The sequence below is a fragment of the Lolium rigidum genome, chromosome 2 (assembly GCF_022539505.1).
Source record: "Lolium rigidum isolate FL_2022 chromosome 2, APGP_CSIRO_Lrig_0.1, whole genome shotgun sequence".
NCBI classification, from domain to species: Eukaryota; Viridiplantae; Streptophyta; class Magnoliopsida; order Poales; family Poaceae; genus Lolium; species Lolium rigidum.
Window position 1 is genome coordinate 164194355 of NC_061509.1, and position 12540 is coordinate 164206894.

General features: G+C 48.9%; 2 protein-coding genes across 2 annotated transcripts; both read right to left on the reverse strand.

Annotated features, from left to right (window-relative positions):
* Nucleotides 1-600: 600 nt before the first annotated feature.
* On the reverse strand, nt 601-971 carry LOC124687617 (defensin-like protein CAL1). Its single transcript, XM_047221391.1, has 2 exons — nt 905-971; nt 601-773 (listed from the first exon to the last, which is right to left on the reverse strand). The coding sequence occupies exons 1-2, from the start codon at nt 969-971 to the stop codon at nt 601-603; spliced, it is 240 nt and encodes a 79-aa protein (XP_047077347.1).
* A 9334-nt stretch (nt 972-10305) lies between these two features.
* Nucleotides 10306-10803, reverse strand: LOC124687618 (defensin-like protein CAL1). The gene is made up of 2 exons (XM_047221392.1): nt 10690-10803; nt 10306-10484 (listed from the first exon to the last, which is right to left on the reverse strand). Exons 1-2 carry the CDS (start codon nt 10751-10753, stop codon nt 10306-10308), a joined length of 243 nt encoding a protein of 80 aa, XP_047077348.1. The 5' UTR covers nt 10754-10803.
* Between the last annotated feature and the right edge of the window lie 1737 nt (nt 10804-12540).

Sequence of the window (12540 nt, forward strand, 5' to 3'; positions counted from 1 at the left end):
CAAAATCTCATGGCAAAAATGGAAGGCAAATATAGTAGAACCGTGAATACTCTCCGCATTAACTTTGAATGACCAATACATGAAAGATCGTCTTACAACTATTTTGGTATGAAACATCCTGTATAATTCTGTAAAATTTATAGGGATAAGAAATAAACGCCATATTTGATGCGTATATAGCAACTCAAGACATGAACAATCACCAAAAATATAGATTTAAGCACCGAAATAAATTATTTATTAAATTACCGTCCTATATGTCAGCATCCATTGACATATTAATACGCTTTCATTTGCACTTGCGCGATAGCGCAACGGGTCATCTAGTACATATATATATCCATGCATGGAGCAACCTTACATGGCAGCAGCAGCAGCAGCTTATTGCACAAACACGACGAGAGACACTAAATTGCGTACACCTCCGGACGCACGTACTGAACTAGGGAGTCTACTTTATTCTGAGCGCGCGGAGGACATCACAGCTAGCAGAACAGACGCGCGCACAACACTAACATCGGACGAACAGCTGATGGATCGATCGGCAGGAGCTGAAGCGGAGGTCGAGGCGGCCGGCGGCAGAGAGCTAGCCAAGGCTGGCTAGCAGTCCTCCTTGATGCAGAAGCACTTGCGCTCGAGGCCCCGCGTCTTGCAGTCGCCGTCGGGGAAGTTCTCCGTCTTGCACACGCTGGCGCAGTTGGTGCTGCTCAGGCACTCACCCCTGAAGTTCTGGCTCTGCGACACGCACGTCCTCGCCTCCGCCACCTTCATCTCTGCACGGCCAGGAACAAACACCGTTCAGATCACAGTTACATTTGTGTCAGTGCACCAAGCATCCTCAACGGAACAAAAACACAGAGAAAGAACAGTTGGCTAGCTGAACAGGAAGAAGCCCTACCGCTACCAGTGGCGGCGAGCAGCAGCAGGAGGAGTGCGGCCGCGGCCAGGATACGAGGACGAGAAAGTGCCATCTGCAGGAGGAGGAGCTCACTGCTTTCTCACTTGATATGTGTTATGTTCTTAGCTGCTGGAGTACGTTGCTGGATGTAGAATCGATGAGAGCGGGTGGTGGTTTATATAGGCGGAGCTGGGGTGGTTTGCTTGTGGACGTGTAACTGCATCAATTGTTTTTTTTAGGGATAACTGCATCAATTGCTACTCTGCCTCGACGGTAGTTTTTTTTAAACAACCACATATTTCATCAATCCAAAAACAAATTACATGAAATAACATATATGAAAACTAAAAGATAAAATAGGATAAAATAATTATTCTGAATTTGCAGAAAAAATCCTAAACGATCAAGAAATACAAAACGATTCTTAGAGTTTCCTGCAACCACCATAGCCAGCAGCCGCCTCCCAACTGTAACGCCACCGAGATGGACACCGGAAGAGACGTCGTATCTCCACCATTGCAAAACCAAAAAAAAGCACCATCCCCAACGAACCTTTGTGAGTCGATGAACAGACCTGCTGCAAGCAGCGAGACACATGTCGTTGTGGCATGTCGACCGGGGGATGTTCCCGTGCTATCTTGGATCAAGATTTGTCGCCTCCCATCAATGAAGTCGGAGAAGAACGACATATCCACCACCTCCGGATCAACATCTTCGCTCCAGCAGAACCACCTTGCTTCGATCCCCAGCATCGTCGCGGGTAACAACGAACGTCATCGACACACCGAGAAATTGATCTCGTCGGATCCGAAGAACGTCGAGAAGACCAAGCTGCCAATCTGAAGGACCGACCAGCACACGTTGTCATCAACTCCGAGACGCCGCCTAAAAGGTTGTCGCCGGTGTGAGAGTAGAGTTGATGCAGATTTATTCGCTCGGACGCCCCTCCCACCACCTCAACGACGCTCCACAGTAGATAAAATATAACCCTAACTACTAGGCCATAACGGAGGAACAAGATCCTCCCCTCCCTCTTGCCACCGTCGGAGCGGCAAGCAGAGAGAGAAGGGATCAACACCAGCGTTCTGGTCGGAGGAGATAGAGATCTGGAGGAGTTACAGGCTGCCGCCTCGTGATAGAGGACGAAGACGCGAACCGTTTTTATCTCGGTTGGCGACCTGCTCGAACAGTCAGGCCCATCGCGCATGTGGCCGCAACTGCAAATGGCGTCACGCCGTCACTAAGGTCTGACCGCAATAATTTGATCGCCCAAAATTGCAAATGGTGTCACTACCATCTGGCCATTCCACGGCCCAATTTTAACCCAACGCCCGAATGGGGTCTGCTCATTTCACATGCTGCTCGATCTGGGCATCGAATTTTTTTATTTTTTTGACTTGTTGGGCATCGAATTATTGCTGCGCATCCTATGCTACCTGACGAGTGAAATGGGCGTCCCAACGTTTTCCTCCTTGCTGTTGGTGCATGATCAAACAATGACAAGTGCCCGATTTTGCAGCTGATACGGTTCCTGACCAGAAAGGGGGCCCCGGTGGAGCATTCAAGATTCCAAGGTGCATACTAGTATTTCCAGGAGAAAAATACTTCATTTCTTTTTTCGCAAAAGGAGCAAAGCGTTCCACCATGTTTCTACATAGTAAAACTCTGGAACGTATAGAGGCCTCTCCAGCCCAGGCAACGAATGAGGTCGATCACGAAGTCGACAGGAGACCGCCTCCTCGACATTTGTAGACTTGCGCGCAACTCTTTATTAAATCAATGCATCAAGGCACAAGGCTTTTGTGCGTTCCAAAGTGAAAAATCTCAACAGCCTGATTGTTGTGCAAACAGATCAACAGGATACTTGTGTTACAGATTCATCATATCATATCCCCATGTACATGATGGGTCACAGTTCAACAGCATATAACACAGCCACCAAGTTCGATTTATCCTCAACTTATTCTGTTTTTTAATAGGCCATAAACCTGCTATTCTAGTGGTGACATGCTTGATGCTTCTGATCTTGGCTGTATCGCACTGACAAGCCCCAACAAACAACATCAAAGAGGTACTCTTATCTTACCCTTTGAGGTATTGAGGTAGTTCCAGCTCGCATGCCGAGTCCTGATGCTGATATGGCTGTAGACGAATGCGGAACCTACAGAGACAAAACGTATTGGACACAGTAAGCTGGGTCAAATGTGTTGCAGCAAACATTAGAACTAAAACTGACCTTGGCTACCCAGTCTAGATGATTGAGCTACAAGTGACTCCGGTTCCAAACCTGACGACAAATAAGCAGCCTGTAGTAAGGAAGACAAAAGGCCAGTCCAGCGAAGATTCAGACTATATCAATAATGGAAGAAGGTTCGAAAAGTGTCTTTGGCTCCTACGTACCAGAAAATATCGAAAATCAAGGTTGCTGAAAGTTACCCTAGTAATGATTTTTCTTAGGAAATTAGGATTAGGACAGAATATGATGTTCAAACTAACATGCCATAGACACATACCATCCGACAGTGCCACTAAAATGAGCACATTATAGGGAATCGGGTAAGAGATATATTGTGTGGACTTACCTTAAGAGGATCAGCTTTTGGACTCCGATTCAATTTTTTAGTGAATTCCCATAACCCATATTCCTCATGTCATGTGATCCTAAGACATTTCAGTCAAAGAAATTAGGAACACAACGTTTTCTGTAGCAAAACAAATTATGGAGCTAGAAATTTAGAAATATTTTTTTCGATAAAGGGAATATATTAATATCAAAAGATACCAATTACACCCAGCCTCTGCAACAACGCACCACCCTAATGGCACTACGGATGCACACAGCCAAAAAATAGAAAAGAAAACTAAGAAACAAAAGTCCCGCTACAGTATCTCGAGCCTAACAACAGCAATACATCCACCACCAAGACAACACCAAATACAGACTCTCCAAAAACGACGCCTTCAAGAAGGGAACAATACTCTAACACCGTCGTCGTCCGATCAAAGATCTTAGGTTTTCACCCGGAAGATAGTCCCCGCTCTCAAAACAATGTCTCCAACAAGGTCAAAGTCAGGCACAACCAGTTAAGGCCAGACCTTAGGTTTTCACCCTGAAAGGTAGGACTCTGAACTTCACCTGTGTTGTCGCCCCCACTTTCATACCGCTGATGTGAAGCCCGGAACACCAAGCAAGTCCCTCAACAGCGCGTAGACTTGAACCTCCCTTAGCTAGTCCTCCCATCCGGCGTTCATGAAATTCTCTTCTTCCAACTTTCATCATGGATTCATAGTCACTTGATGTCAACACAGAAAAAGAGCTTCGCGCCGCTCACTCCAGAACCAAACGGTCGGAATAAAAGCATGGGTGCGCGCGACCGAATACCACCCGATCCAGCGAACTCCAGACATAAGATGCACTGTTCCATTCACCAGCGGAGCCTTCCGGAACTCATCACTCCGGCTCGATGAAGAAGATCAACATCCAGAAGGTCTTCGTCTTGGCGCGTGAGGAACCCTAGGACCACCGCCTTTACACAGGCCGAGCCCCCACGCAAACGGCCATTCTCGCCGCCTGTCACACCGAAGATCCGGCAAGACGAACGACCCTGGGGTGCTGGAACCAGCAGGCTACATAGCCGCGATCAGGCCTGGTCGCGCCGCCACTGACTGCACTGAGGCTGCCGCCGGCAGCAACCACCGAGGACTGCCGCTGCCGTAGCGCCTTCTCCGCAACCCTCCACCGACCGATCCACTGCCCTACGCCAGCTCGCGGCGCCGGGAAGACGACCGGTCTAGGCGGGCAGCCTAGACCCACGGCAGACCTCCTCCACTTGCAGCCACGAAGGCCCGGTGAAGAGCGCCGCCGCCGCCTGGCCGCGGAACGTCGCCCCGACCACCGCCCGCGTCCGTCTCCGATGACCCAGCCCCAGCCGCATCGAGGAGATGGCTGCCACGTCCACCTCCTCTAGAACCGTTCGGTACCAGGGGCTTCCGACACCGCGGCCGGCGCCGGCGACAGCGGCGGAGAGGAGAGGATCAGGGGGAGGGAGTGTTTGGGTGACGGGATCTGATCCCCCAGCGACGCCCTGGGGGTGCGCCGCGGGAGCGTCTGTCTGGAGTTTATAGTATATGCAAGGCGTCCGAGCTTTATTTCCTGCAAACAAAGGAGATATTCGGTTTGTACCTAGTATTTAGAAGTCTTATTATAAGGAAACAAACTATTTTGAACACAAAAATATAAATATGTACGGTGGAAGCCTGCAAGGTACTTACCAGAGAGCGAACTACAGGATGAACTGCTTGTATATCCTACTGAAAGGCCCTTAGATCTCCATGGGTGACTGTCATCAATGCACTACTAGCAGAACGCCTATAGCCGCACGGGTTACCGCCAGCGTTCCAAACTAGACATGCGCCGGTGCTAAATACCGTTGGCACACGTGTTTCTAGAGTCGCCGGTGACAGCAGACTACCGCAGGCGTACGTCCGAGCTAGCGCACTAGGAATAAGGGTGAACCAGGTCTAGGCCAGGGCAAAAATCGGAGCCCCTCTTACCGCCGGCGCACCACTTCAAAAAAATAAAGGAAAATGATAGAAATTTCAAAAATAAAATCCTTCGAGGTGCCCAATGTGTTATATTATCTAGTTTTAACGAAAATTAACAAACATGAATTTCTACTTTTTTGCAAAATGGCGTCATGTTTCGGTAAAACGGCTTTTCTGGTTGCATACGACCTCTGATGAAAAACTATTTACTATGAAAATGCAATTTTACATCCGGTTTCAACCACCTATGGTCGTTTAGATAACTTTTGGATTCATCAAATTCAAAACAGAAACAAAGAGTTTTTTCAGCTTTTGGATTTTGAAAAAAAATTCAAACAAATACCGCCGGCGCACGGACATAGTGGTGCGCCGGGGGTAACCTATGGTATATATGGAAAATCGGCCCTCTTCCTCTTCTCCTTCTCCTCTTTCCCTCCTCTTCCTCCTCATTTTCTCCTCACCGACGGCCTCCGCCTACGCCGGCATGGACGACCTTGTACTCCTCCTCCACCTCTGGCCTCCTCCTCCACCTACACCCCACCTCCGGGCCTCCTCCTCCTCTCTGACACTGCCGCGGCAACAATAACACGACGGGCCGCAGCCACAGATTTCGAGGACGAGCCCGATCTAGATATAGATCATTGTTTTTTTATTTCGAAAAACATTACCGCCGGTGCACCAGCCTGGTGCCGCCTGTAATAAATCGTTGGTACAGCCGGCGCAACTTGCTGGTGCGCCGGCAGTAAGGCATTTCCACCGGCTTGTTCCCACCGGCGGGTGCTGGTGCGCTAGGGATAAGCCAAAATCGTGCTTCGGCGGTAGGGGTTTCCCTAATAGTGATGAAATACGAATTGATTTTGTATCAGTCTCCCTCAAAAAACACAAAATGATAGAAGCAACAAATAAATGAGCAAGTTCCAAACCTCTTTTCTTGTGGCTTCATTTATTTCATGGCATTCATCTAATGTTCAATAGTATGCAAGAACCTAGAGACTCCATCATATAACCAAAAATCTGATTGCATGACTTGAGTGTGGTTCTCCAAATACACCAATTTGAATCCTACAATCAGGGGTGGAATCAGTTCTAGGACAGTACCTACTGACTGAGGCTTCCTGTTAAAATACATGGAGTATAAAATAGAGAAACTAAACGTGTTGCTGCTTTTGCTTACGATTTCTGTTGGCCTCTTCTTTTCCCAGTGATAATGAATTCCACTAAGAATCTAGATGCTTGTTTGTAATTACACGGACAAGCTGACAGAATTATCCATGAAGTACGAAAAGAAAAAAGTACACGCTGCAAGGATTTCTTAACATAATTTTAATTCTGGTTTCAGAAGAAAAAGGCAATTTACCGCACTGAATTATATATGCATTTTATTATATTATATTATTTTAAAATAATTAAGTACAAATACTTATTTGTTGGGCTGCAACAGCAGCCCCATTTTCGGGGGGCCACGGCAATCCATCCTCGGAGGTATAGCATGGGCCCAATTTTTGTGCTTGTATGAGGAAAATAAATCAAGATGATTACATGAGTACTTTGCATGGCAGAGTAGTATGCACAACGATAAGGTAGCGGTAACATTTAGTACTCCCGCTGTGTATAAAAGGCTGTTGGAGGTTTGTTCAAATTTAAATGTATCTATATATTCAAGAATGTCTAGATACTTTTAAATTTAGATTAAAAAAATTACATCCTTCTATGGACAGAGGTAATACATTTTATCTCACAGTTTTTCTTTTTGCGAAAAACTATATCATCAAAATCTCCTAAGAACTCCCAACCCCTTTTTCATTCCAACCGCGAGGAAAGCAATTCGTACGTTCGTTCGTAGCACATTGATTGTAGCAGTTATATATAAAATTGTAGTTGTGTAATACATGTTCAAATCACTGAGTTCTTTGTACCCGTGGATACGACTGTTTGAATTGATTTAACCTAAGATGCTCCTATTAGAGCATCTTCAGTCGTATCCCCCAAACGACGCCGGCAAAAGCAACGGATTGGTCATTTGGGAGATGTTCGGACCAAATTTGCGTTTGGAGGAGGTCCCTTTCCTAGCCACGTCTCCCAAACGCGACCTCTAAATAAAAAAGCAAGTGTAAAAATCATGGCCGACGTCCCTGATAGAGGCTCTATACACAGGGGATGGGCTAAAAGGATGCCGGATAATTTATGGGGCACGTCTGGACCGAAGTGGCCTTTGGAGCGCGCGACTAGGAGAGGTTAAGTGTCCGGCGTTCCCCAAATCCCTTTGGGGGCACGCGGCGCGGCTGAAGATGATCTTATTGATTCTTCCTCAACCACACAATTGGTGGTGGTGTGGTAGTATATTTTTCAGGTTTTTTTAAATATACTAGGAAAATTGCCCGTGCGTTGCAACGGGATTTATATTAAAAAAATATTTGTGCATATCGAATAGAATATTTATTGAGAATTTTTAATAGAAAATCCGATGTTAGAAATAAGAGTTTTATATGAATAATTGTCCTTGACCGTCAAGAATTAAGGTCGTTTCTATGAATAACATCTACAAAAAAAATGGTCCATGTAAGAAAGTATAACACTTCATACATGGCATAAATTGCTATAGAAGTTCCTCTTCTACCAATAAAAGAGACGTAAAATCACTAAAAATCCACAAAGCGATTTTAATTGTGCTCAGAATGGGTTACCGTGTAAAGTTTGAGTTTTAGTTGTGCTTATATATACAAAAAAAATCAGCAGGATATAGAGAAAATACAACACGATTAAATAGGGCCCGGTAATCAAGTGCATCTGATAAACTCGGATTAATTAAGTTAGCAAAGAATCCACACTAAGATACAACTTGCCGAGTTCTTTTGTCCAAAACAAATAAAACCGTAAGCTAAAAAATCCATTAACATGTAACTATATTAGACATTAGACAAAGTAAAGATTGCCCTCAGTCCTATCTCGTTTCCTAGGATGGTATTGATATAAAAAATCTGAATCAACAGGGCAAGAACGAAAAGAGCACCACATTAAGGTGCTTCCAAGAATTACCACAAACAAATGCTAGGCACCATGCATCAAGAACAAGCAAACTTATTTTCAGGAAAATAGTAAAAACAAGAAAGAAGGCAGTGGGCTAGCAAGCTACACAACTCGACTTGATCAACGAATTTAGAAGAGGAAAAATTTGGCATTTATGATTGTAATTCCGTACCTAGGGTGCAGCACAACCGGACGGAGCTCCGGCAAGGTCGACATAACGGCTAGACAGCGGCAATGTCTAGCTGAGTTTCCAACCCGGCAATGTGGAGTTCGGGTTCGTGCGCGTCAATGCCGAGCCGCAATGCCGAGCCGCGGTTGCTGTCCAGGGACGGACTTGAGTTTTTGGGGTTATCGTTTGAGGTAGTAGCTGTCGAGTTGGGTTGAGCACAGGTTAAGCATCCATGGAAGTGTTGAGCAGTGTCCAAGGTGTGTCGAGCAGAGTCCAGGTCGGGCAGGGACGCTGGGTGAGCTGGCACAACCAAGATGCAATCGCTTTCATGGACACTTTTGGCCGGCGAACCTGGAGGACCGAGACGCCTCCGGTGACAAAGAAACCTTGCTCGATGTGCTTATCAGGATGCAGCGGCAAGGCGGCTGGCAGTCCGCCATATCCACAGAAAACAGACGAAGCCATGCCATGGAGTTGGCAGAGCGCCGGTCTCGGGCTATCGCTGCTGACTCCTTGGCAAGCGCGTCGCTCAGTCTCACGGCAGGAGCGCTCTCTCTGTCGCCGTGGCGGGGGCATTAGGAGCCTCGCCGGGAGCCTTCTCGCTAGCGCCACCGCGGAAGCGTGGGCAATTGTGCAGCTACGTCTGAAGGTTCTCGGGGGCGTTAGGACCGGGCCGACGCCAGACACGGCCGTTGCACGGCATCGTCGTGTACGTCGTCTTTGCCGCTGAGGACAAACGTCGAAGAACAAAACTCCTCTAAAGTCGCTGATGGCGCTGCCGCCCCATTCGCCGGGTTTCGCTCCTTCGGAATGAATTTCCGTGACAATTAACTTTCGATTTTGATTCTGCGGTTGATTGGATTATAAAGAGCAATCATCTAATTAGGAAACTCTCCGGACATGCAGTTCTACTCGTATACGTTGCCTCTTTTCCTTCCAGGACCGGACGTTCTCATGCAGGACTTTGTTGGGCCGCGTAATGTGTTCAGGCGAGGAACGATGGATGAATACATAAGAAGCCGTGACCTACAAAGGCGCCTAGGACGGTGGACGAAAGCGCACTTTAGCGGACGAAACCAAGGAAACGTTAGCTTCTTTATTATTATTAGGTATAGATTTCACAACAAACAAAGTGAATTTTTTTTCTGATTTTTCAACGGGGGATTACTCCCCACCTGAATTTCCATTACCAAAGTGAATGTTCTGGTATGAGTCTAGGTTGAAACTTGAAAGCTATAAATGTCTGGCCAAAAGGAGGAGTGAGCAGTCCGGCAGGAGCATTTCTCCTTGAAGATATACCTGATTCACCACGAAACGATGACACACAACACACAGATACATTGCATTTGTCCATGGAACGAGCTTACATGGCAGCAGCAGCATCTTGACAAGCACGAGGAGACACTGAATTACGTAGACAGACCTCCGGACGCAGAGCCGCAACGGTGCGAGGTTTTGATTTTGCACGCGCAAAATCTCTCGCGGTCCCGAGCAGCACTTAATTTCAGGGTCTACTTTATTATTCTAAACGCGCGGAGGAAACAACTAGTAACTAGAACAGCAGAGACGGGCGCGCACAAGATTAGCAACACAGGAACAACTAATCGATCCAACGGAGGAACTAATCGCCGGCAGAGAGGCAGCAATGCGGCGGCCGGCCGGCCGGCTAGCATACCCTCTTGCAGAAGCACTTGCGCTCGAGGGCCCGAGTCTGGCACTCGCCGTCGGGGAAGTTCTCCGTCATGCACACGTTGGCGCAGTTGCTGTTCCTGATGCAGGTGCCCTTGAACCTGTGGCTCTGCGACAGGCAGTGCCTCGCCTCCGCCACCTTCGTCGTCCCCATCTCTGCACGCGCGCACAACAACAAAAAACACCATCAGTTCATCCTGTCTAATAAAGTTCCTGGTTTACCCGCAAAAAAAAAAAAAAAAACACCATCAGTTCATCACCCATTTACAGTGCGCCCGTGGCTGAATACTGCATTGCGCCACAAACATCAAAGAAACAAATCATGCTTTGCAAAGCAGATCTACACGCCCTGGAGAATCACCTGTGGCGACGAGGAGAACCAGGAGGAGGAGGGCGGAGGCGGCCATGCGACGAGAGAGTGCCATCTCCTTCACCCGGGACTGGATGTCTGGATCCCGCTAATCGACCTAGCTGCTTGCTGCTACTACTGGCTCTCAAAGAGAAGGACACTGGAGCGAAGAATGGGCTTGGGTAGGGTTTATATAGGTCATAGCCAGATCGGAGGCGAGGTTAGTGGTTGTTCAAAGTTAGAGCTATCTCCACCGGTGGCCTCGATAGCGGCCCCGGTAACGTTTTGGGTGCCGGGAGCGAAAATGAGCTCGCACTGGCCCGCCCAAACGGCGTCGGCCAATTTTCGAGCCCCATAGAATCGTCGGTAACCCCGTGCCGGTCCCTTGGGCAAGGGCGCGAATCGGGCGCGCCGGTGCCTCGCGGAACGATGGTTTTCGCGGGTGAGGGCGCCTTGTCAGCGAGAGGACGCGGCGGTTCGCATCGGAAACAACGCGGGGAGGTTGGTCATCGGCGTTAATGGCCTCCCGCGCGGAAACCCAAACGACTAGGGCGGCGACTAGCCACGCGCCGTCCACCTACCTTACCCACGCGCCTTCAATGCGCGTCCACCGCCTCCCTTAAAACCCCACCGGTGCGCGTCCTTTGCTCCGGCTCGTCGGACGACGGGGTCGGGCCGCCGCTCCCGCGTCAAGGACGAGGACGCCTCGCCACCACTTCCGCCGGCGAAGAAGCAATGGTGGGAGAAGGAGGCCGAGGCGCAGCGGCCCTCCGTGGCGACGGCGACGAGGAGGAGTTCCCCGCCCTACGATACATTGTCGGCCGCTCCATCGACAAAGACAACCGAGCACATCGCGATCGACCCGCGGCAGGTGGCGGTGTGGTCCGCCAGGGACCACGGCGCCAACTACGTCGACCTCGCCGAACCATCCGAGCTGCCGGTGCCAAAGGAGGAGAAGGCCGACGAGGAGGAGGCCGACGACGTCGACAGCTGGTCCTTCGGGTCATCCAGCGGCGACGACCTGGACTTCAGCGTCTTCGACTCCCAACACCGCTAGATATTTTTTTTAGTTTTTTAGTTTGAAATAACGTTAAATTTGCATAAATTTCCTTCGAACTTCGTATGAATATCGTTTTCAAAATTTGAATTTGATTTTCTAAATCTATTGGAGCCGCCGGTTTGGGGGCGCTAGTATGGGAGCAGCGTCTTCAAATAGAGCATGTTGTGTCGACACCCCCATATGGTAGTGTCAGCGTCTCTGCCGGCGCCTATTTGGGAATTGCGGGTGGAGATGTTCTTATGGGCAGCTTAAATCTACAGTACCGGTGCAGAGGGCGGTGGCCCATTCCATGTGTGCACCCAGGTCCAATAACTCGACGCCCAGTACTCGATCCTATCCGGTGTGGTCATTTCACGGGCTACATTTTACTGGCAGAAGAGCTTGGAATTTAGCGTGTCATGGCGGGTCAGAATAGGCACGCGCGACGGTCAGGCAAAGGGGCCTACGGGCTACGGCCGGATTCCAAACTGGTGGCTAGGGAGCGCCGGAGCGGCCATGAAGCTCGGACGAGCTCGCCGGCCAGATCCACGAGCCATGCAACGAGCTGGATTGATTTTCTGCCGACTTCTTCGTCGCTGATTGGCAGAGCCTGACTCACACCCACGTCGATAGGGAAGCCGATAACGTGATGCGGGCTCCTGGGACTCGTGAATCGCCAGAGGCCAGTCTGGGTAGATCGCACTGCACCTGCACGCCATCGCGCATTGTGTTTTACTGTGGCTGGATCTGTTCATCGTCCTCCACGTTATCGTGGTACCCCTTTCTGATCGGTTGGAGCAGCATCGGCGCAAGAGTTTCTACAT

What these genes read in the sequence shown, in the direction of transcription:
- LOC124687617 (XM_047221391.1), bottom strand. Translation starts at nt 971, where the DNA reads ATGGCACTTTCTCGTCCTCGTATCCTGGCCGCGGCCGCACTCCTCCTG. An exon ending in GCTGCTGCTCGCCGCCACTG is followed by an intron (nt 774 to 904) that starts GTAGCGGTAGGG and finishes CTGGCCGTGCAG; the next exon opens with AGATGAAGGTGGCGGAGGCG.
- LOC124687618 (XM_047221392.1), bottom strand. Translation starts at nt 10,753, where the DNA reads ATGGCACTCTCTCGTCGCATGGCCGCCTCCGCCCTCCTCCTCCTGGTT. An exon ending in GGTTCTCCTCGTCGCCACAG is followed by an intron (nt 10,485 to 10,689) that starts GTGATTCTCCAG and finishes GCGCGCGTGCAG; the next exon opens with AGATGGGGACGACGAAGGTG.